Consider the following 24,500-nt stretch of genomic DNA (forward strand, 5'->3'; position numbering starts at 1 on the left):
AGTGAGGTTTTCCTTTCCATAGTACCTACCTGATTAGCATTTATTTTCTGTACCAGAAAGCACTTTAGCTTACTTTAACCTCCAGGTTTGAAAAAAAATTAAGCCAAAAAGAGGACATTTGCTGACCCCAGAAAGGTTTCTTCACCTGGTGGATAATGAGACCTCCCTGTCAAGTGCCACTAGTGCAGGACAACAAAGGCAGGGTGTCTTTGATGCAAATAAGTGTGTTGTTGGTAAAGGATCTACCTACAGCCAGCTGAAATGGCCCCAAGCAGTACTGGAGATGTGGCAGTAGAGAAGCAGACCTCGGATTTCTGACTCCCCATCCCCCAGCTCTGCACTAACAGCATCTGTACAAACAGCATGAGACCAGGGCCAGCCACTCCATGAGCAGGAGGATGATGAGTGAGACAGTGACATTAACTTAACAAACACATGAACTTGCTTTGCACAGAGAACAGAATTCTAAAAGTCACCCTGTTCCTCCCATCAATACCGGTTAAGACTTCCCAGGATTTTTGTAATTATGTGTGGATCTAAGTTCAGGAGGAGTTATTCTTTCACTGGCCAAAGACAAAAAAGGGATATCCATATACACCCAATCTACCTTTTTAATATTCACTAGGAAACAGAAACACATTCATCTAAGGCATCCATGGATCACCCAGGGGAGCAGAATGGGAATAGGCAATGATTCCTAGAGAGGATCTAATTCTGTCCCCTTATCTTTTAAGACCTGATGCTCAATTTCCTGTGCAGGAACATTAGTACTAAATCTCAAAACACAGTCTCAAAGAAAATAAGAAATGCAGGACAGAATTACTTATAACAAAATTGTAACGAGAAAAAAACAGCTTGAGGAAAAATAATTGGGATAAATTTCACACTCCAGCTCTCCTGTCCAAATGTACATTGTAACTACCCTTAGCCTGCTGGAAATGCCATAGAAATACCACTAACAAGCCATTTGGTTCACAGGAATACTGTTTATAGCAGACATGAACTCAGGAAAACTGTGGAATACATTATTGGTTAAAAAGTTAAATCAAACTCCTGGCAAATAAATTAACAGTCACTCCAAATTTTCTTTCTAAAAAATAGGCTAGAATACAGCAAAGCAAGTGATCCATTAACAAAGTAATGACCTTTCAAGCCAGAAGACAACCTCATCCAGTAATGAACTGCTTAATGAAATTATTACCTTAGAAGCATAACTGCAACAAGCTTTTTGCCAGAAGCTGCAAAGGGCCAGGCAGACCCTGCCCATAAAGCTTGAACTCTCTGTGCTCACAGCTCTGCCATTCCATACCAGTGCATGTGTGCTGAATGCTGCAGCCTGGCACAGGACCTGAACCACCAGGGCAACAAAAACTGGGATGGGATTCACATTAAATACAGGTACACACCTACTGCTATGCCCCATATCTGTCCCAGGAAAGGCAGACCTAGACTTGCTGGAGAAATGCCAGCAGTTCCACGTGGCTGAAGGACAGGTTGGATGGACTATTCCCAGAAAGCTCCATACGAGGAATGACCTACACGTTCCTCAGCTGCAGCCATCACCAGCGTGGGGCATCTTTAGTGGTGGCCTTCAAACAGGTAACGCTCCCGGCTTCTGGAAGAGATAAATCTCAGTATCATGGATGCACAGCAACTTTGAAAACATTTTGATTCATTTTCCTGAGATGTTTTGTTCTACTTCTTCACCCGCACTGAAAGTTGGGAAGCCCGATCTTTGGCCAAGTGGGTGTTCAGATTCCCACCACTCCAATAACAGAGCATTTTTAAATCAACCCCCTGAAAAACCTGAAGACCTCCCAGTTGCACTAAACACAACATCCTTTTTCAGCCAGGAGGATAAAATGTGGTGTTACGACTAGCTGCATTTTAGGGAGAACTCTCCTGTGGCAATCCTAAGGCTACCTTACTTTCAGAGGAAAATGTTGAAAATGTTGAAAACAGAAAATTGATCAGTTAAGATCTTACTCTGTTTCTGTACCAACAAATGTAATAACACTTGCCATACTGTGTGCTTTCTGGATACTTATCTGCAGCTAAATGATGTCCCCCTGAATTAGCTTTTTAAGATAAACAGACATGCATGTGCTGTTTATTGTACTTAAAAATAAATAAAAAAAATAAATTTAAAAAAGTCTTGAGGGCAGAGAAAAATCTTCAAACTGCATTTGGAAAGTGACCTAAGATGTGGGAAAGTTGTCTATTGCTTATGTTATTTTTTCACCCACTTTTGAATGCTTTGAGGCTACATTTCCCTTGAGTTATGACAGATATTGCCACCCACCTTAGTTCTTCCTGCCTTTGCCCTAACAGAACCTCTTTGTTGTTTTATCTAATCAGATTCAGAGGCCCTGCTAGAGTTAGCTCTTTCAGACCGTTCAAAGCGGTTATATTTCTTATTTCCCAGGCTTCAGAAGAACTAAAAATAACCAAGTGAAAATCTGAAATGCAAAGCTAATATTCTTGCCAGTGTTAAGCAGATACGTTGTCAGGATTAACGAGAGATTTTACAGATCTGAAAAAAATCTGAATAAATCAGAACACTTAATTTTTCTTTGCTGAGTTTTCTGAGTTTAATCTTTCCTAAGCTACAAAGAATTTTTTATAAAAATATTTACCTTAATTTTTTCTGACCTAAAGATATGTGGTGTGTCTTCGAGCAAAGAGAAAAATTTATTATAAAACTTTCTATATACAAAGGAGAATATTCATGGCAGATGAAAGCTTGCAGTTCAAATTACTTTGGGATGAAAGTAACCCAAGTTGTTTCTCCTGTCCCTGTGGAGTGTAGGAGTCATAGGTGCATTGCCTGATGCCAGGTACTGAGAATTTTTATCAGCAAAGAAGTACCTGCAGTAGGCACAGGGCAGGATCATTAGATGCCCTATGGCTGGTCACAAAAGCTTGTAATAGGAGGGATCTTGCTGCACTGTCTGAATTATGCAGTAGAGCAATGTTTCCCAGCAAGTTTATAGAGATGAGGAAATGGAAGAAAAAAACAGTGCTAAACGCTGGCAAATTCACTCAAGTCGAGAGAGTGAGAAGCAGCTGAAATTACTGACTGCAAACATCCACCCTCTTGAAGGAACTTTACACTGCTCACATTTGCTGGCAGTAGCACAGTTTTCTCCATGATGGGGAACTCCTGCAGCAACTACAGCAACTTCACTGCTGTCCCTCTTCCAGAGGAACCAAAAAGCTGGCAGCACAGGGTACAGCATTATGGCAATTAAGCATTTACACAGATGAGCCAAAAGGGGGATTTTCTGCCTAAAACCCTGAGAAACGGTGCACGTTTGATAACTTCCAGAAACTGGGAAATGGCCATGACATGACATGACAGCCCAGCTTATAAACTTGCAAATTTGCAAAAACGGCTAAAAGGACACAAGTATGAAGCAGAAATAAGATTATCAACTGGTCTTAGTTTCTGCAATAGTAGGAAACACGACTCAATTTTTATTTCTCAGCCTGTGGAGAAACTGCATGATGGAAAAGAGCTGGAGAGAGAGATGCTGAGGTGCTAAACTCAGTTCAGGCCAAATAACATAACACAATCACCCGTAAATCTGGTTCTTGGGATCTGAGGACTATGGTTAATTGGTGGCAGAACAAAGTAAGACCTGTAGTAAACAAAAAATGAAAGTATTAAAAGGTATCCTTTGAATTGAAATTATAGTTAGGTTAGCTATTTTATAATTAATCCAAATATAACAATGCCATACCACTGCTTTCTCTTTCACAAAATAGACTTCCAGCGAAATTTTCCATTTTCTGTGCAACTTATACATTTATGGGAGGCTTTTCCCTTTTTTCTGATGCATATACTGGAAGGGATTTTTATTGCACAGTCATGTAAGGAAGTGTTATCACAGTAGGCATGCACAGAGAGCGCAGTTTTAACTTCTTAATTCACCACTGTTTGTTTGCTTTTCATTCAGTATGAAACTGTTAACCTTTAAAAAAACATAACCAAGAATATGGATAAATATTTATTATGACGATCTCATATTTCAGGTATTTGCAAGTTCAGAACTGAAATACTATCTATTGCAATGCCTCAGCCAAAGTGGATGCGGCAGAAGTTTTGTTTCTTTTTTATTTGATGTTTTTCTCTATTGACAGTTATAGATGAAGCCCACTGAAATTAGATGTTCAAAAGCAAAAGTGTAGATATTTTATACCTTTAAATTTTACCATTAATTGTTTGAAATTATTATACTAATAAGTGAAGCCTTATATTTTAGCCATCTGAAGAAAGAAAAAAATGCCTTGGGTGATCAAATGCCATGTATTTAAATGAGAAGCCACTGACTACACCAGCAAAATCTGGTTTCATAGAAGTCAACAAAGGCTTCCCGCACAAGCCAGCAGAGCCAGAATTTTACCTTATAACCTGGGGCTCTCTCCAGCTCTCTCCATTTCAGAATTTGTGCCCACCCTTCTGCTATATTAGCATTGCCACCCCAATTGCCACGTTCCTGGCTGCAATTCATGCCTAGCCCCACTCTTCATTCTTTTTAAACTCCACTGTTAAGAGCTCTTGAGAAAACTGCTCCAACTGCTTGGCATTAGAAGGAAATGAAAATCTTTTAAGTGGCTATTGTGCATGTCATTTGAATGCACTGAATGACATTTCAACACCATGCAATGCCTCCTCTCCGCCACAGTCATCAAGAGTGGTTTCGTGTTTTGTTTTTTTTTTTTCCTTCCCATATGGGCACTGAGGTTTCCAACAGCATTGATCCCTCTGCACATTTTTCTATACTTTGTAAAAGCCTCTTTCTTTGAACATCTTCCTGCAAACAGAAAGGCCTCAATGTGCAACAGTTTTTTAGCAGCTTGCAGGACGGAGGCCTTGATGTGATTATTTGATTATATATGAAGTAACTCTGATGATCAGTGAATGATGTCACAGCTATCACTTTGAAGTTAATAGCAAAATTTGCATTGGCTTGAATCTGAGCAGGATCAAGGCATGCACCATCAGACTGACATCCCTTAATTAACTTCCACATCTCTCTTTAAGCACTCATGCCTGGCTCCGTGCTTTTTCATGGCACGAGGGGAAAGAGCAAACGCTGGAAACCGAGGTTTTTGCCAGCAGCAGGCTGTCACATTTAACAAATTGTCTTAGTATATTGGTTTACGTGGGCATCCTGTCCTTGATCAGCTCCCACATTTCCCACAGACAGCAGCAGCAGTTGTGCACCAAGACGAAATAAATGACCCATAATTTACAAATGGAAATATAATACTCCATTTGCAGACAAAAGGTCTGACTGAAAGAAGTGCCGCAGCACCTCCAGCGAAGAATTCCTATAGACTTGGTCGGCAACTGCAGAGCCTGCCTTTCTTTCCATCTTTGAATTTAAACTGTAACCTACACTTGTGTAAACAGATCTGGGACACACAGAGGCCATACTGGAAGCACCGTCTTTAACTCTCAAACAACCAGGAGGTGAGACAATTAGGAGGATTTTAACCAGTTTCTCAGTTGCGATGAGCATCGAACGCTCACAGAAGAAAACTTCCTTTCAGAAATCTTCATTCCAAGTCCGCTCAACGTAGACCCAAAATGTGCGTGTGCACCCGCAAACAATGTTAATTTGTATTCTTAAGTGAGCCTGCTTTATTTTGCCATTTACTAAATGCTGGCATAAAAATTCCTAAAGCGACGTGACTCTCACAACAAACACGACTGACAGACCCTAGCTGGAGAGCATATGCAAGCACAGACTGCAATTGTTCTGTGGTTATTTGAGAGACAGTGGTCAGGGAAACAGGGGTCATTAATTTCTCTGCCTATTTTAAACATTTCCAGAGATGTTCTAAAATGTATTAAAAGCGCAGCAGCCCCCATCTAAGGCTGAAACATTAGCAAAGCTGTAGATGGGGGTTTCTGTGTGGAAGAGCGAAAAGGGATGGTATGGAGTTGGTCTTCGCATTCGAGAAATCAACACACGCTTAACTCTACATTTTTGCTTCTGCAAAAGATCGGCGGAAAGAGCGAGCTCCGGCGAAGCAAGCAGCAGAAACATTGGCTGCAGGTTGCCAACAAGCGCTGGCCCCGCGGGCTTCGTGACCAGAACAAGGGTGTCCCCTGCAGGGGTCTGGCATCGCCACTCAGCGGAGAAATAAACCGAATTTAGCTCTAATTCCCCCCTTCACCCACCGCCCCCCTCCCAGCTGCTGAGGGGCCGGAACCACACACCGGCAAAGCAGCGAGACCAGGAGAACCGACGGTGGAGGCACCGGCACCAGGCAGGGCTGCGCCGCCGCCGCCGGCAGCCCCGAGTCCGTCCACCTGCGGGGAGCAGCCCCCGGGGCCGGCACCGTCCTGGCACTGCCGAGCCCTTTTTGCCGAGCAGCGGCGGTGCGCAGGGGGCAGGTGCGCGGGCAGGCCCCGCAGGTTCGGCTGGCGGTCCCCCGGAGCTGCCGTGACTCCTCACGGCGTTGGCACTGAGCTTCCAGCCACCCCCTCCCCGCTCCCCGGACCCGCTCCCGCTCTCGCCCGCGCCCCTCTCCACCGACGCCCGACAGGCGGCGCCGCCGCTCCCTACTCCCGGCGGGCGCCGCCGCCGTCTCACGTGACGGCGCGACCACTTCCGCCTTACAGCCGGGGCGGGCAGGGCCGGGGCAGGACCGCTGTGGGGCCGGTACCGGTGCGATACCCGCGGCAGTAATGTCGGCCCTGAGCCCCTTCCTCCCCCCCCCTCGCCCCCGTCACATGTGGGCCACGGAGGGGAGAGCCGGCGGGTTTGTCGGGTCACGTGACCCCGTTCCCTCCCCTCAGCCGGTTTTGGCGGGCGGTACGGTGGCCGGGAGGGTTTCCTAGGCAACCGCGCCGCGCCACCAGCCAGGGAAGAGGCCCTGGCCTAGAGGAGGCCGGGGTGGGTCAGGTACGCTCCCGGCGACCCCCAGGCTCGGCTCCCAACCGCTTCTTCCCCCGTCCCCTCGTACTGTGGAGCCGAGCCCTGCCCGCCGGCTCGGCCTGGCGGTGTCCCATCAGGGCTGCTCTTCTCCCTTCCTCTTCTCCCTTCCTCTTCTCCCTTCCTCTTCTCCCTTCCTCTTCTCCCTTCCTCTTCTCCCTTTCTCCACCCCCCTTCAGTCCGCAGCCCCTGCGCTGCCCGCGGCCACCGCCTTTCCTCGGCATCATTCGTTAGGCCCAGGTCGGGAGAGAACGGGGCTGGGGTCGAGAGAAGCAAGGCCCGCCGGCCCCAGGGCTGCTGCCCGGCCGCTGTTTGCCGGCTCTTCAAGTGCTTCGAGAGAAGGCGGAGGAGGAGGAGGATCGGGTCACGGCTGGTCCCAGCGCTGGGATGATTAAAAGCTTACATGAATAGTGTTGGGCTCTATAAGCGTTACTTCATCCCTGTGGTTCAGCCATACCTACCCCAAACTTAGGCTTTCTGCACTGTTAATAGCATCTATCGCAGCAAGTGACTTAGCTTTACAACTTCCAAAGTCATTTATTTGTGAGCCTTCAATTTTAAAGGTATGTCTGTGAAGTGTATTTGCTAAGAATAGTGTGTGTGATCTGACGTTATTGAAGTTGATATATTCTTTTGCAAAATAAAGTTTTATATTATTAATTTTTATTAAAGCTGAGAATGCAAGGTTGACAGAAGTTCAGAGAATGTCAGGAGAATCAGTTTGGTTTTCTGGCAAGGCTAGAATTAACTATTCTCCACTAGCTTAAGTAGTTGGCACAGCTAGTAAAGTCTTAAAGCACCTGGTGTTCAGCATCTAGTGTTCTTTGATGTAAAAGTATAAAAGGATACTGGATTATGTGTGTCATGAGAGGTAGCGTTCTTAATCTTCTTACCATGTTTTAAGAGATACTGTCCAAGTGCTTACCTAAGAATATCTTACTCAATTCAAAGTCTGGGCAGTCTGCTATAACTTTTTTTAACTGCCAAAGTGTCGGGTGGTCTGTGGATGAATAAGGAGTGAAAGCAGGAAGCAGTTTTCACAGCTCACCTGTCAAAATCAATTTACTAGGTAGGTAACAGTCCTGTGTACTGAGAGGTCTCCACATTGGGAGAAATTTTATTTAATGGTAAAAGCATTTCTTTGAATATTCAGCTCTTTTATGTTTGCCTAGGATTTATCAGCATGGAAGATGCTAGAGGAGTTTAATGCTGCTACATGTATGCAGCTTTGAAGGCAGCCACATGTGTGGAGCAGTTTAATATGCAAAAATTTTGTAGTGTTTTTCAGTGTGAGGCATGGTTTATACCTGAGAAGTCAACGCAGACTTCGGGGAATGGGAGGGGGACAAGTACCATTGGCTTTCTGTGTCAGGGCAGATCAAACCAAATGTTGTCATCCTCTAATCATAAAAGAGTTTCATGTATTTATTGTTTACTGAGTCCGAAGCACAGCAGAGATGGTGAAACAAAATTTATAATGCCAGATGTCTTCAGTTTTGAAACACAGAAATAAATTAAAAGCCTTTAAAATGCATGTGAAGTATTACTGTAATGGATTCTTGTTTGATCATTGGCAAAATGCTTAATTGTGGGTAGCTAAGACAGCTCTCTTTTGAAGACAAATGTAAAGATGGTGAAAGAAATCATATTTTATCTATCCCTCAAAGTTTAGATGCAAAACCTGTTGTTTTTTGAAATAATGTTTTCATTGTAAGGAATTTGAATATTACAGGTATGTTTGCATTGATTGTCTTGCTCTGGAAATACTTTAGGGGTGGGAGGAATGAAATCTGGCATCTTTGTCAAGTTATTTTTTGCTTATAGCTCTCTATGAAGCCAGCAGATCACTAGGCTGTCACTATCTCCACAATGTTCTTAATTTACTTTACTTTTATTTTAAATCCTAGTTTTTACACTTGGTTGTTTGGAAGGTGACATCCAGCTGCAGATTATGGCGTGTCGATTTTCAAAGGAAGAATTAGATGAGCAGTTTGAAGAGTTTCTGAAAGAGGTATGTTTCAGAGCAAGGTCACATCCCTTTTCTCCATTAAAGTGCGGGGGGAAAATTTACTTCGGAATAATACGGAATGGGAGATGCAGATGTGCTTTTATCACATAATTCACATAGCTGTCTGATCTGTGGGTCTGTGCAAGGTCTTCATTGCTAAACTTGGTTCATGCTATTTTGCATTATTTAAATCAAGAGAACAGTTTTGTGATGAAATAAATATTTTGTCACTGCTAGGTTGTCCTCTGAAAAAGCCCTTCTTGTTTTTTGTTTCACTTTGTGGGTTTTACTTAGTAGCAGATGCTTCAATTTGATATATAATTGAAAAAAAAGTCTTTATGGAGGCAGAAGCTATGCTTTAAGAAATTAATTCTTTTCCTGTGTGCTACCTAATTTCACTAAATTCTATTTTAAAATTATTTTATTAACCCTAGCAAAACAGCCTGTGTTGTAGTGATTAGAAAATTTTTATTTGATTCCTTTTATTCCTCATAGTGCCTCGTGATTTCCAATACAGGCAAAATCATTCAAGTCTGTGGGACAGAACTTAAGCTAACAGTTACCTGACATAGTGAAAATGCCCTAACTTGGTATGTTTTTGTCACTGCACATAGAGCTGTAATTTCAGAATTTTCCCTCTACTCCAACACACATTGTGGTAACCCTAAGATATAAATACTGCATACATAAAGCCCTTACTAGATTCTATTGTATGTAAGTGCAGGTAATGATGGCAGAGGACATTCTTGGGGTCTCTGTTATATGTAATGTATGCTTAAGGTTTGTTTTGATGTAGAGGTTGTGCTATAGTTTATTACTCATGAAAAATGTAGGTGGTGGATTCCATAGAAATTGCACTTTGTCATCGAGATTCACAGTAATCAGAGACTTCTGTTTCAAGATTTTAGCTTTCCCATGTTAGTCTGCAACTCTGCATTGACCTTGCAGCTTGTGAGGTGTTTTTACAGATGCAGAGTACCTGTAGCTTTACTGAGCAATGCTAAATAGAGGCAACATGAAACCAAAATGCCACCTGAAAATTAAGATTCACTAATAACTTACAGGTAGATTTTAGCCTGTAATTTGAAGATGTTATTGAGCTAGCATTCTTGAATTCACTGAAATTATTAATGTTAGTAAAAATAGAAAAGTAGACTCTGCAAAATTTCTTGTTATTGTTATAAAGGGAGTTGCTCTGGGGAATAAAAAGGACGTTTATTCTTTTATTTATTTAGTGCATCTGACAAAACTGCATGGGATTTATTCTAGTATTTTGTTCCTCATTTGACATGTTCTTGCTCCTCAGCTATTGCCCATTGAGAATATGTTAGAAAAAAATTAAAATAACTGTATTGAATTATTATAAGTGGTGCTTGGCGTGCTCCAGAGAATTTAACTTCTAACAACTCATGTCTGCATTTTTTTATAATTTGAAACTAAAACTGTAAAGTGTTTAATCTTGATTAAAAGTATAATGCCAAGCCAGTCATTAAAAATATACATTGTTTTATGCTTTGGCATCTAGATACAGACCCAAACAAAAATGGCATTAAGTATTCTCTGTAACTTTACAGGCATGCATCTTCTGGTGTGCTCCCCACCTTTGCTTTTGTTCTTTATAAAAAGTCTGCATTCTTTTGATATTAGAAAAATGAGAAACTGATGTTTTCCATTGAAGTTGATGTATAGGTGATATTTCTGTTGAGTGTAATGACAGGGGTGGGGAGAATAGCAGAAACTGTTAGTAGTAGTAGTAGTAGTAGTGTGAGGAAGACTTACTTACTGTTCAGAGAAGAAATGGATCAGACTTTTCCACCCTTTAAAGTAACTCATAGTTAGTGAAACTGGCTTTGTCTGAGTGGAGGATTGTATGTATGTTTATGATGAAAACATAAAAAGCTAAAAAAAAGACTTTAGATACAGTTGGATGATGCAGGTCTAGTATGAGGATTAAAACTGAAGTCTTTTGGTACACAACGCTGAACTTTAAAAGCTGAGGATATTCTAAACTTTTATCCTCACACAGAAGGAATCACAAACGTGTAATAACAATTGCTGTATATAGAATAGGCTTCTGCCTGGTCACACTTATTCCCAGCCCCTTGCCAGAACAGCCTTTTGGCATCCATAATTCTTCTCTTCCTAATTCTGTCACCCTTCTACTCCTCACCACCAGCATCTGGCATTAGCATACATCATGTCTTAAACCAACTTTTAACACGACTTAATGCTATTTTAATTTATGTATCACCTGTCACACTGTTAACTCTCTTCTGTTTTCTGAGTGTTGGCTGTGAAGTTCCCTTGGATTGTGCTCTTTCTAAGAGAGGAGCTGTTTCTAATACACAGTGCTTCACATATTTGCTTTTTTTGATGACACCTCAAATGAAGCAAAATTAGGAAAGAGCAGTTGTCTGCTTCTGGTCTTATAGGTTGACTTTTATTCTTAATATTCATGGACAGATAAGAAGAAAAACTTCCACAAAGAAAGGATATAGCATCTTATTAGAAAATCTGTATAATAGTAACTGGAAGATTAATGTAGCCATTAAACCATGTTTGAAAAACTTTTAATTTTCATTAAAAGATTTGATATATTAAGATATTTCATATTCCAAATATAATTTGTAGTAGACTTGTTTTGTTGGAGAACAGTTTCATTGAATAATTGGGATAATTGGTCATGGAAGTCAGTGTTTTAGAGCCACTCCTATCTTACATTGCTTCATGTATATAGGAGATAAGGTGATTATGTGCCAGGTAGTTGTCCCAGTTCTTAAAATTGACTATTTGGGCTTTCATTTCAGTAGAGATTAAAAAACTGACACTTTTTTTTGTTTGGTTTTTTTGATATATGTGTGTGTGTGTGTGTGTCTGTGTTCCCGAAAGGCTGACAGACTGTTTTACAGAGGAGGAGAATGAAGAAATCAGTGCCACTTGTTGGCACTAAAAAGCCATTGCTGGTCAAAAAAAAAAAAAAAAAAAAGTTGATTTATTTACTCTTTTTGTTTGTTTTCAAAAGGAAGAAAAAAATTTGGAAGTTTCACTGTTGAGACAACTGACATATTGGGAAAAATGCACTCCTATTTTTGTGTCAACATTTCTTTCCCAGCTGCTGCAACTTTACTGTCTGAAGTTGATGAGGCTGGACATAGAAAGTTTCCAGAAAGTTGAGAACAACCTGTGGGAATTTCAGTTTCTTAAGTTACAATACTCTATGTGTAGGAGCATTATCAAGATTCAGCTTGCAGAGTAGAGGATACTCTTAGTCATAAATGAAACAGCAAGCAACAAGAGAGCTTGCAGCTAGCTAGCAGGAAGCAGTCCAACCTTTGGGGACAATGGCATTTGTACTTCTGTTGGGACTACTGTAAGCAAGTTGTTATTTATAGGGCTTTAATTAAGAACTTAAAGTTGTTTTGTTCTATGTGATTGTGTCAACTTAAAGAAAATGCTGTACATCCTGTTGTCTGGCTGTTTCATTATTTATTCAAATTGTTTATTGAAGTACAAAGGTCAGAGCACTTAGATTTTCTTTCTGAGACTGTGTGACAGGCATTTAATTGTCTCAAGTGAAACAATGAGCTTTAAATATGTTATTGGTCAAAGATATTAGTAACAATGGGGTTTTTTGTTTTTTTTAATGGAAGTTTTGGACAATAGGCATTTGATTTATGGATGTGCTTGTGAGGCCCATATAAATTGAAGCATTGGATATATAGTAGAGGTAGGCTTTTTTGGTAGTGCTTTTTAATGCAATAGGAATCAGACAGTGAACTGCAGAGGCAGCATTATTATGTTTAATAAACATCCTCTTGTGTTTTATGTATTTAGTACCCACATACCTGTTGCCTCTAGAATTCTGTTTATTCTTGCCCATTTTCTTATTTGTGACTATTAAAAAAGGGAAGCTTTTGAGATTTTCCCATATGGTGCATTTCATATGTGAATTGTTTGTTATGCCTCATGGCATAACAAACATTCATACATTCAATTCATACATTCAAACATTCATACATTCTTTAAGACTCTTTATGACACTAAGTTTCAACAGTTATGGCTAAAGAATTAGATACAAATTAGAAGTGTGGCACTCCCTTTGACCCAATGTTTACCGAGTTTAAGCACAAAGAATACATAGCATGTAAGGTTACAGTGCATTAACTAAAAGATATATTTCCTTGTTCAATATCTGGACAGCTTATTGTGGTTCTGAGCCTTCTGTGAGCTATGGAAAGGTAAGAAACAGGGATTAGGTGTTTGTTTTTTTTAAACAAATACCTGCATCACGTCAAAAAAGTGCTCTTGTCTCATGAAGTGTCTGTAGGTGTTTTCTTCCCTATTACTCTGCAGTAACTTAATTTGCTTCATACTTAAAATCTTTTTCCTCCATTGATTTAAGCTAGCAGTCAAAATCAAGATGGGTGAGTGACACATGAAAACTTTATACACAGTTGACTGGGAATAGCTGTAGCTTGTCTACTTTTTCCATTAACATAAAGTGCAAAATACATTCCTGAAATCTGATTTGCTAAGGGCTAGAATGCTGCTTGTGAAGCTTTATTTTTAGAATATTTATAAATTGTTTATGTACAAAGCAAGAGCAAGGCCACGCTGTTTCTGCTTTAATTCATTATCTTTAGGGTTATAGTTAGGATTTTGGTTCTTACAGGATTGTAACTAATTGGAAGAGAGCTGATTATGCTGTTTACTAAGCATATTTACTAAGTATTTAACACTAGTAAGTTACTACTAGTATTTATTAAATACTAGTATTTACTACTAGATATTTACTAAGCAGTTAACTTTTAACATGTCTGAACTTTGGCATTGGGCTATAATATGCAGTATTATGCCATATGAATATAATTATTGTCTCTTACTCAACTTTGTCCTGCATATACAAAAAGAGCAAGCAGTGGGGAGCATGGAGGCATCTGAACTTGGAAGTCTAGAATTGAATGGCTGAAAGACAGTTAAACAACGTGAAAATGTAAAAGCTGTCTTTAATCTTGTATGCAATTCACTCAGTCTCTTTCAGATGATTCAATTGGAAATTCAAAGAAAAAACCCAGCATTCTTGAGTCATTGGGACAGCCCAGAAAAAAAGAAACAAAGAAAAAGGATTCAGTGCCGTGGTGGATGTCTGAAGAAGATTTGGATGATGGTGGTAAATAATGTAGATTTACAATTTTTTTGGCCACAGGGGGTCAGGCTAGTTCTTTCTCATACTTCATGTGTTTTCAGATTATGTTGCTGCCACTCAATTGCTTTAGAACATTACAATGCAAGTTTGTTAAGTATAAAACTCAAATGTAATTGTATTTGTTTAAAAGGGATTGTATTCAGGCTGTAAGCAAGTTTTCTGTTATTCTTACAAGTTAATAAAACTTGTTAAGAGTACATACATTATAAATAGTAAGATAGTTAGAAAATGTAACTTAAAAATTTTTGCTGAAGTGTTTGTAGGTGTTTTGTAACCAAACAGTTCCTTGCACTTTTTATAGATTAGTGCAAGATAAATAGATAGTTTCCAAACTGGAGAGGTAAAGACTAATTTGTGTAATCTTAAGCTAATTGCAGCATTTGTAGTAGGTTAGGGAAGCACAGAAAAACTTTGCAACAGCAGCTGATTCAAAGATGTGTGTCTGTCAGTATTCTCAGTATTTCCCTTTTGAAGAGCCATGGCTCAAGGGGAAAAGGGCTGAGATGACATGATGGGTAGGTCAGTATTGACTTGGTCACATAGTTTTGGAAGAAAATATATTATTATTATTTGAAAGCTTTCTACCTCTATTTTTGCATTTCTTCTTGGTTTTTTGCTGGGTAATAAAGCCTACAAGTAGTTTCCATAGGGTGACTGCCTCTTATTGTAGTAACTGGCTTCTTGTTTTCATGAAATGTTTAATTTACATCTGGAGCTTAACAGAAAGTTCCATCCCTCAGTTTTTCACGTGACAGGGTTAAGATACAGCTGGTAGTAGTCAAATCTTAGTCAGCAGTTGTTCCATTTAGGTATAACTGACACTTGGTGTCTGGGCTGCTTATCTGTCTCTGGCCTTTTAAGATGCTGCTGGAAAACTCAGATGGATATGAATGATTTCATATCAGGCAATCAATGCAGCTACGTATCAGGTATTTATGAGTTATTATGATATCTCCTTATGATACTCCCATGCAACTTTTCAAAAAATGAAGGACAGAGGGTTCTTGTTGCACAGAGTGTGAGAATTAAGGGGTTAGCATGACTTCATTTTTCTACATACTATCAAACAAAATTTCCAGGTGATTTTAGAAGTTCAGCATCCTGTGTTTTTTTCTGAGATGTTTGAGGCAACCCATAAAGCAGTTTGACACTTCTCATGCTACTTAAACCAAAAAACACTGAAATAGGTAATTGAAAGACAGGGTGATTACAGTTTAAGAGAACAGTGCTTGTATGGGCTAAGTGCAAAGCAAAGCAGAATCAGAAGAAATAATCTGATTATATGAAGATGTTCCCATTCAAACCAATTCTACCAACCTTGAATATTTTATCAGCTAGTTTAACTAGAAGTGAATCTATTGGAACTGAGACACACTTCATGTGTAGTTTATTGATGTATAAAATAAAAAGATAACTTTTGATAAACCATTTAAGGTCTCTCTTAAAAAAGGATTGTCCTTTAACAGGAAGACATTCAGAAGAACTTCTCCTCTTTCCCTGTGTGTGTCTCTCCCTCTTTGTCTTGCATGCTTCCAAATACTTTGTCAAGCACAATTTTGCTAGGTCTAATATTGTGCAGCACGTGTATGTTGTGGAGTATATGCTCACATGCATTAATAATGCACAGCAGCTTTGCAATATAAGTTACTGCACAGCAAGATTGAAAAGGTGTTGGCTTTTTTAACCTTTTTGTAAGGTTAATAAATGTGCCCTAAATAGCAAAATAATTGTTGTATGGAAAAAAATAATAGTGTTGCTGCAATTGTAACAAATGTGGAAATAAGCTCTATTTAATTACTGAAAACATTGCCTTTCCTTGAAATTTTGTGGAGATCCTTGTGTATTCTTTTAGACTTGAGCCTCCATGTTGGTTGGAGACAGGGCTTTGTTAACAGGCTGTCAGCTAATAGAATTATTATTTTTAAAGTGAATCAAACTAATGTTACATCTAAAAATCTTACGTCCACCCACTGTGTGGCACTGCAGTACAAATATGTGCTCCATATGTATGACTCCATGTGTTTGGCTGGCACTGTATAGTGACACTGTTACATTAACAGTGTCTGGCTAATTAGCTCAAGTAATGCACTGAGATGGTAGCTTGGTTCCAGTTTGAGGGGTTTATTTTGAGCTACTTCAGTATCTATATCATGCTTTCTTGAAAGACAAAGACAGATGACTGGAAAACAAAATACATGCTAGACATTTAATTGTCTGATTTTTTTTTTTACCAAGACATCTTGTTGCAAAAATTCCAGGATACACACAGAGATTTAAAATAATAGCCTGTGTTCTCTTGGTTTTGTAGGGTAATAATAAACAGTGTATACTATTTCTGTTCACTTGGCTGAGAAGTATAAAGTTCATTTTAAATAACTAATTATTGTAGGCACATTTGAACTCTTTGTTCTTCAGCTTTAAAGTGAAATGTGTGAATTATGATTCAAGATACTGTCTTCCATATTTCACAGGTTAAAGACCTACCTCTGACTAATGTCCTTTCTATTAGCTTTTGTCATGTAAATTATAGAAAGAAATCAGATAATAACAATTCCTGTCCTGCCTTGCTTGCCTCTCTGTTCATGCTGTTTGTCTTACTTTTCAAGATTTTCAAACAAGATTTGTTAAGCTGAGAAAAGAGAAGAAAATTATGGAAAGCGATGCAGAAATAGTGGAATACAGTGAACAAAAGAGTCCTCGTTCAGAGTCCCAGTCTGGTATTTGGTTAAATATGTTTTGTTAAATTTCTTCAATTTAAGCCTTGTGTTACTAGTGTGTGTCCTGTAGAAAATCCTTTGCAAAATTTCAGTTTGACCATGGTATTCTCATTGAAAGCAAGCTGCCACTTACTTCATTTGTTATTTCCAAAAAAACCCTCTAATAACTGTGTAAGCTTTTGCTCACTTGTGGTTGCACCATACATTACAACCTATAGTGATATATTAGGACAGATTGTATTGCATGTAAGCCAAAAAATTAATATTCACTGTTCTATTTGTTTAAGTTCAAAAACTACAGTCAGAGAAGTATTCTATTTATTTTCTATTTATCTGATTCTTTTCCCTCTGCTGACCCAGTGCATGTGACTCTGGAATGGAAATAGTGGAGTTGGTGTAATAATGAATGAACCAGATGGTTGAAGCTGCAGAATTATTTTATTCAGTATAACTTCAGATTCAGCCTTTTCAGTGGAGTCACTTTTGTATGATCTGAAGAGAAACTCTAAACAATATTTAATGGTTACAAAAGTAATTATCTTGTATGTACTAGTTTAAATGCAGATTTGGTGTTAAATTCAAACAGATAATAATATTTTGGAGAGCCATGACAAGGAAATGTTTGGCACTTGGTCTTTAGATCATGTTGGTGATCTACTGTGGAGCCTATAGAACATTCTCCTATGTTAGCTTTCTAGAGCATATGTGGTTCCCTGTTTGCATAGAACAGGTATAAAGCATCTCGATCTGGGAGAGAAACACAAAAACTGAATCTATTTAATTAGGCTTAATATTTGAAATTTGAGCAGCAGTAGGATTTTAGCAGTAATTTCAAATTAGTGTTGTGAAAGATACCAGGTGTTTGCACTATTTACAATGGAAGGCATGCTGTCAACAATTCTCATTTTCTTAGGAAACATGGGAGAATATAAATATAAATCTTGAGAAGTGATGTCTCACTAGTGGACACAGACATCAGTTGAGGCAATGGAAGACCCATGCAGTGTATCAGAATGGATGTCATAGCATTTCTCTTTTTTCACTGCATCTGCCATTCACTCACCAGCTTCCTTTAGTCAGCTTGGATCTTTCTGAGTTGTGTTCTGCTCACGTATCCCCATAAGCCTTTTTCTGGATAGCAGAATTATTTGGCTTGATCCCCTTGACTAGTCTTGCTCTCCCTTGTGTCAAGGTAAATTCAAACAACATGTAACTTACAAGTTATCTCTGAATTAGCCAATTTAGAATCCTGCATCACCCTGGCAATTTGAACAAGTAAAAGTCTAGCTAGCCTAAGATCTATAAATTTTGTGCTGCAACTGTCATCTAAGTATTATGAGAGAGCCCAGTTTTCAGCATGGGTTGTCTTCTCTAAAATCTAATTCTACTGGTGCAAATGGAAGGTATTTGGGTTTTTTTGCTGCTAAACAAGTCCTCACAAGGGTTTGAGCAAACAACAGTTGTTGTGCCTGACACTGATAAACAAAATAGTAATTTGCATTCTGTTTCTCCACTTTTCTTTGAACCAATTGAGATGCTTTCTTTAAAACTTGTAGTATAAAACTTCCTTTATTGTTGAAGTAGTTCCACTAGTTTTCTTTGTTTTCAGGTGATATATTGAGCTCCTAGAACAGTGTATTTGAATGAAAAATGTATGTGGAGCAAGAAGGAATTTGTCTTTTTTTAAAAATAAACAAGGGAAAAAAGTTTTATTCTCAGAAGTTATAAATAAAACTTTAAGTTAATACTTATAACTAGAAATTTACAGATAATTCAGTCAACAAGTAGCTGAACTGCATTACATTTTCAGAAGTGCTACTTTGAATTCTCACATCTTACTTTTCTCTTTATTCCCTGTCCATTTTGTATAAAAACTTAAAAATGTTTGTGTACACGTAGAAGTAGATCCCCCTAAACCTCCTTCCAGTGCATCTCGCAGCAAGGCTTTGTCTAAATTCAAAATGCTGGAAAAATTTCATAAGGATAAGAAAGATGCATACTTTAACAAAGAAGAAGGAAGCCTCACTCCTGACAGTCCAGACAGTTCTGAGGGTAACAAATTTACTGTATTTTATATGACATTAAAAAGGTAAAATGACTTAATTCCTACAGTCTCGGTCAGATTAAGGAGAAAATTATTTACTTTTTAAATAGGTGTTTGTCATTGACTGTAGGTTTGAGTCCTTTGTGTTTGTTTTTTTAAACTTTTCTCCACAACTGTGGTGTCTAGAAATATTTTAAAGTGAAACTCAAGTTTTTATCTTAATTAATTTCACATAGCAGGACTATATATCATTAGTCTTATGAAATATTGCATGGGAAGATAAGGGTGCTTCTTGCTGCTTCCAGAAGTTTGTATGAAAAGTAACAAATACTGCCCCCCACCAGCTTCCAGTAAATCAGTAGCACTGTTTAAACAACAAAAAGCCCAGTGAAAAGCCACTTTGAAACCCATCCAAGTTGTTGTTTTTTTCCAAGTGCAATAGGTTTCTCAGAGTTCAGGTTTTGCTGGTTGTATGGTTGTGTAAAAACCACATTTTTGCCTCATTTAGCAATGGCAGTATCCTTGTGATCTGGGGGGGGGGAGGGTGTCTGGGAATTGGGAGTGGATGAGTTGCAAGACTCAGTGGCTACAAAACACTGAAAATGTAATTTCATATCATTATAGGAGGTGTTTTTTTAAAAAAGCTTTCAATTGGTTTGAGTGGGCAAAATACTGAAAAAATATTGGGATAGCTTACATAAATCCCATGAAGCCTTTACAATCAACGTAGAGTGTTCAGAAAGTTCATTGAGTTTATTCAGTTTGAGATTATTTAAATAAAACAACTCAGGAAAACATTTGGGGTTTTTTTCTAAAATTTATTCTGTCAAATATTCTAATTGTCTTTTTACTGAAGTATATTCACATCTCCTTTCTTGTAAACCTTACATGGAAGGACAGTGACCCTTTGATTCTGCTACCATATTTTTAGTGAAAAAATAGAGTGGGTATTGGAGGTGAGGTAAGATTATGGCTTATGTAAAGATCAGCAAAAACCTTGTGACCCAGCTTGCAGATTCCTTTTTGCTGTCTTGATAACTATATGAATAGAGTGTTATCTGGGTAAATTACTTTTAAATTACTGCATTTAGCTAGCAGAGAAATGGACTATTCATACTTTTTCACTTCTGTTCAGCACTTTAAGCTTTCCATTTTTATATTTTTCAGTGTGGTAGCATAATTTAGGCACTAACTTTGTATTTGTGGGGAGCTTGACTTTTAGTCAGTGTCTCTGACATTTATTTGTTGTGTGCAAGGCAAGCCATTCAGAGCTCAGTATTGAGGACAGAGCTGAGGACAGATAGAAGAATATGGAAATTATTTCCAAGATGTAGAGTCTTATGGATGTAGCCTTCCCATAAAATGTGCAAGAGCACTTTGTCACTGAACTCAGGAAAAATACCTGTTCTGCTTCTTAATGGGAGGGTTCTTGTCATCACAGCACATGTTCTAAGTGCTGCCTAGAAGGGAAGGAAAAGGCATTCAGACTTTTTCCCCAGCCTGCCTCACCCTGGGTGAGGGGTCCTTCAGTAGTGAAGGGAAAGGATTCTCCACTGTCATGATATAGGCAAGTATGGCATTTCCTAAAAGGGGTTTGGTTGGGCCTGTATAGAGGACAGAGTTAACAGCCAAGAAATGAAGGACTTGATGGGCGAGTGGAAGACTGGTTTGGTGTTCTTGATCTGAAGGGTTATTGATGTACTCACATCCTGCATTCTGCTAGCAGGAGGAAATGAGCTGTTGTCAGTGTATTCACTCCTCCTGGTATGTTCAGTACAAGGACATAGCTACAGCCTAAATATAGTTTGGCCAAAGAGAACAAAAAATTCTGAGTTTATTTTACCAACTAGAGGTTTATGCTGGAATGTAGTTTCTGTTCTCTTCTGTGAGAACTGTTAAGTCATTTAACATGTCATTAGCTAAAATGCATAAGCAGCTTTTCTGCTAGTATTTATCCTAAGAGAACCTCTAGAATTTAGGTATAAATGCACACGTGTTAGGGGCAGGCAGAAGGGACTTGGTACTGCTTTTTAAAGATTAATATATTACAATATTTGGGTTTTAGTTTTCCATAAAGAAGTTGACATGACACCATTCTGTCCAGGAGTATAATTCACACATAAAGTTGGTAAGGTAGTGTAGAACCCCCATAGCAATGAAATTAGATCCAGAAGAGCCAGCTTCACGTTGTAGCTGCATAAACCTACAGAATGGAACAACTGGTTGTGCATCAGTGACCTTCAAGTAACTTTGGTTACTATTTTTTTCCTTCAAAGGATTTACTTTGCAACAAATGAAAAAGAGCTGCTAGGGCAAAGGCTGCAATTTTCAAACATCTGTGGATAGTAGATCAAACAAAATTCATAGGCTCTTAACAAAGAAATGTTAATTTCTGTACAGAGCTTGTGTATGTGATTGTCATCCATAAATAATGTTGCAGTAAGTGAATTTGTTTACAGTTGTTTTATTTTCCCAGTGCTGAACTATAGGTTTATGTATGGAAATATACAGTGGATGGGAAGAAAATATGTATAATAGACCAATTCACTGTAATGCAACAAGATTAATGTATCTTTTAATAGAAATTGAAGTTAGATTAATGCAGTCTGAGACTGAGTTTCTTTGCAGTTGTGACATGTTCTTAAAATTGGTGGTTCTGCAAGATAACTAATAGACTCAAGTGTCATACAAATAGCTTTTAGCTGGTGGTCAAGAATATTGCAACTTTTTTTCCTAGGAATGCTTGGAGCCAATAGAAGCTTTGTGAAGATACAGAACACTTCGCAGCCTGTGGGGGAAGCTGATGACAGTGTGCATGTGGAAAAGATGCAGCTTGAGAAAAGTAATGAGGTTGCTGTCTCCTTAAGTAGAGACAGCCTGGAGACAAATGGTGAGAACTGTGACTGCAGCCATTTCATGAAGTTAGCTAGGTCTACATGAAGTATTATTACAAACTGTTTTTCTTATTTCATTGCAAGTCAGCTGCACCTTGTGAGCTGAAGTCCCCTAGTACTGGCTTGTGATTGTTTGGTAGTGTTAATATTTTGTGAGCCTTGTCTATAGTTGCTGTGTACTAATATGACTGTTATATGTGGACCTACAACACAGACACTGTTTATTATTTGTTTTGAAATTTAGATTCAGTTTTAGCTTCTGGGCTTAACCAAAGCATCGTGGGACTTGGACTGGATACCTTGGAAGAAGAAGAAGAAAAAGAGATCTTCTTTGCCAAACTTGAACGTGAAGCTTCCTCTGCTGTTGATTATTCAAAACTGAATAAAGAGCTGGATTCCAATGATTCTGTATTATTAGCACCATTTGTACGGTAATTTAAAAAGAAAAAAAGTTGTGAACTATATTAGTAGGTGCATGAGACTTGAATATCTGCATACCATGGCCACTGAGATTTTATGGAACAAGATTCCATATTATTTAATTCAATGTTTTGTATGTTAGTTGTGATTGTTTTGGTCTTGGGGTTTTTTGGTTTAGGTTTTTTTGGTTTTTTGGGTTTTTTTGAAGACAAGGACAGAAATGACCTCAGCAAATAAAAGGAATTTAAAAATAGGGTGAGAACATGACTTGTTGATGAGTGGACAACGCTACCCAAAGACTTGTCCATAACTCAATATTTTAAAGTTCATTTAACATTCTTAATTTCAAGGTGTAATTAAATAAAAAGTTAATAACTGATAATAACAGGGAAGTAGATCAGGAGAGATTCTGTGTTCCCTTAGACATTGTGTTACAAATAAATCTAGAGGAAAAATACAAAATCTTCACAGACTAAGGCAATCCATTTATAATCAGTTACATGAAAATAAGTTCAAACAAATGTGAGAGGAACAGGTGAAGGGGCTATTTAGGCTGCTATTGCTAAAAATGCTGAGTGCAAAGCAAACTTCCAAGGTGAAAACAGTTGGAGGGTCAGAATTCTGGAGAGTTTTAGGTAAGGACAAATTTCAAGTTCACTGTAATAGAGGAAAAAAAAAAGAAGGATTATTTTGTGTTGTTGATGCAAACAAGAATGTCAGAACAGGAAGCAAAACTGATGATAGCAATTTTAGAAGCTTATGTAGATGTTGGAGGGAATGCAGAAAGGGAGTAATTTTAAGAGTTAGATTGAGAATTTTATCAATGGATAGTTGTGAAAACAAAAATATTTTTTTAATAATTGACATCCAACTTTCTTACCTATGCTTTGATATGATGGACAAAATCAGGTTTTAAATGTTATTGCTAATTGTAAGAAATATCAAAGTTTGGAGTTGGAAAAAATGTATTTATTTATTATTCAAGAAGGAAGTAAAATTGTGGGAAGTGGCCACATTAAATTTTCATTTTGTTTCTCAGAAATGAAGAAACTGAAAGAGGAGAAGAGGAATCTGCACATGAAGAGAAATCTGGTAATACCATCTTTCTAAACCATTTGTTTGAAAATTCTTCCTTTTTGTTGCAGTGTGTATTCTGAGAATTGCAAGAACCTCATTAAGCAGAATAACAGAAATAAAAGCTGTTGATTAGTGTGCCAGTTCAAATGCAAAGTCTTCAGAAAACATCATAGCAGGATGTCAGAGGGTAGTGTAGTATCTTGTTTATTGGGGGATGTAATTTAAAGGTCTGAAAAGAGGAAACTGTACTGCAGCCTCAGAGCTTGCTCTGTGCTCTGTGCTGCCTTTGGAGCTGGTCAGAAAACTTGGCTCTCTCTGGGCTTCAGATTCACAAGACAGTCCAGCATCCTCACTGAAAGTTTTTTGTTCTGAGTAATATTTAAGCCATTGAATTTCTATTCCTATATCACCCTGACTTTTATGAGTAAAGGTTTTATTTATGTGAAAGGTTATGTGATTTTCATACAGATGATCTTCATTTATCTGTAGTTCTAACATCAGCCTTTTAGGCTGCCTTGGCATTATGACTCTGCAGCTTTTATTCAGAGGATTTTAGGTGTTTGCTTTTGGATTTGTGCTTTTGTTTGTTTAATTGTTTTGGGTTTTTTCTCTTTGAGGTTCATTTTTAATCTATTGTGTTCTGAAAGACAAACAGAAAAAACAAACAAACCAACCCACTATCAATGAAAAAAATAAAGAAAAAATGACTGATGTTGAAATATGTATTAATGTTTGAGATAGTCTGGTGTCTTAACTGTCAGTTGTATTTTTGTATTGTCTTTTGTGCCTGAGTTTGATCCCTGTAATCTGCAGTATTACTCCCACCTGATTTCCATGCTACACTCTTTCAATCTTGCTTCTCTTTTATTTCCATCACTCTGCATTTCACTCTTCATTGCTAGCATGTGATAAAATGTATTTCTGTGATTTGAACAACAGATTGTATTTTCAAATTTTTATATTTAGCTGAATTTTTGAGAGGTCCTAACGTCAGGCTTCAATTTCCCAAACTTGAAGAATCTTTGTATAAACCTTACCACAGGAAATCTTTTCTCCCTGAAAGCTTGTTTACTCTTGTAGACTGCAACAGATCAGTGGAAATGCCACAAGAATTTTTTAACCTTTTCCCTAGCAAAACAATTTAAATTACCTGATTGTTACAGTCAGTTTTATGAAACTGACAC

General features: G+C 38.3%; 1 protein-coding gene and 1 long non-coding RNA gene across 2 annotated transcripts in view; one reads left to right on the top strand and one right to left on the bottom strand.

The window, feature by feature from the left end:
* Positions 1–790: 790 nt before the first annotated feature.
* On the bottom strand, positions 791–7,241 carry LOC139795019 (uncharacterized). The gene is made up of 3 exons (XR_011725351.1): positions 7,120–7,241; positions 6,982–7,057; positions 791–1,615 (listed from the first exon to the last, which is right to left on the bottom strand). It is a non-coding gene; the product is annotated as an uncharacterized lncRNA (long non-coding RNA).
* Positions 7,242–7,291: 50 nt separating this feature from the next.
* The window catches only part of CEP162 (centrosomal protein 162), a 48,424-nt gene continuing 31,215 nt past the window's right edge, over positions 7,292–24,500 (top strand). Inside the window, exons 1-8 of the mRNA XM_071741410.1 lie at positions 7,292–7,513; positions 8,858–8,961; positions 13,990–14,128; positions 16,771–16,881; positions 18,781–18,933; positions 21,663–21,815; positions 22,064–22,250; positions 23,279–23,331. Coding sequence (XP_071597511.1) covers positions 8,902–8,961; positions 13,990–14,128; positions 16,771–16,881; positions 18,781–18,933; positions 21,663–21,815; positions 22,064–22,250; positions 23,279–23,331 — 856 coding nt within the window. The 5' untranslated portion in view covers positions 7,292–7,513; positions 8,858–8,901. The remainder of the gene's footprint in view (positions 7,514–8,857; positions 8,962–13,989; positions 14,129–16,770; positions 16,882–18,780; positions 18,934–21,662; positions 21,816–22,063; positions 22,251–23,278; positions 23,332–24,500) is intronic.

This window comes from Heliangelus exortis, chromosome 3, assembly GCF_036169615.1.
Source record: "Heliangelus exortis chromosome 3, bHelExo1.hap1, whole genome shotgun sequence".
Lineage (NCBI taxonomy): Eukaryota > Metazoa > Chordata > Aves > Apodiformes > Trochilidae > Heliangelus > Heliangelus exortis.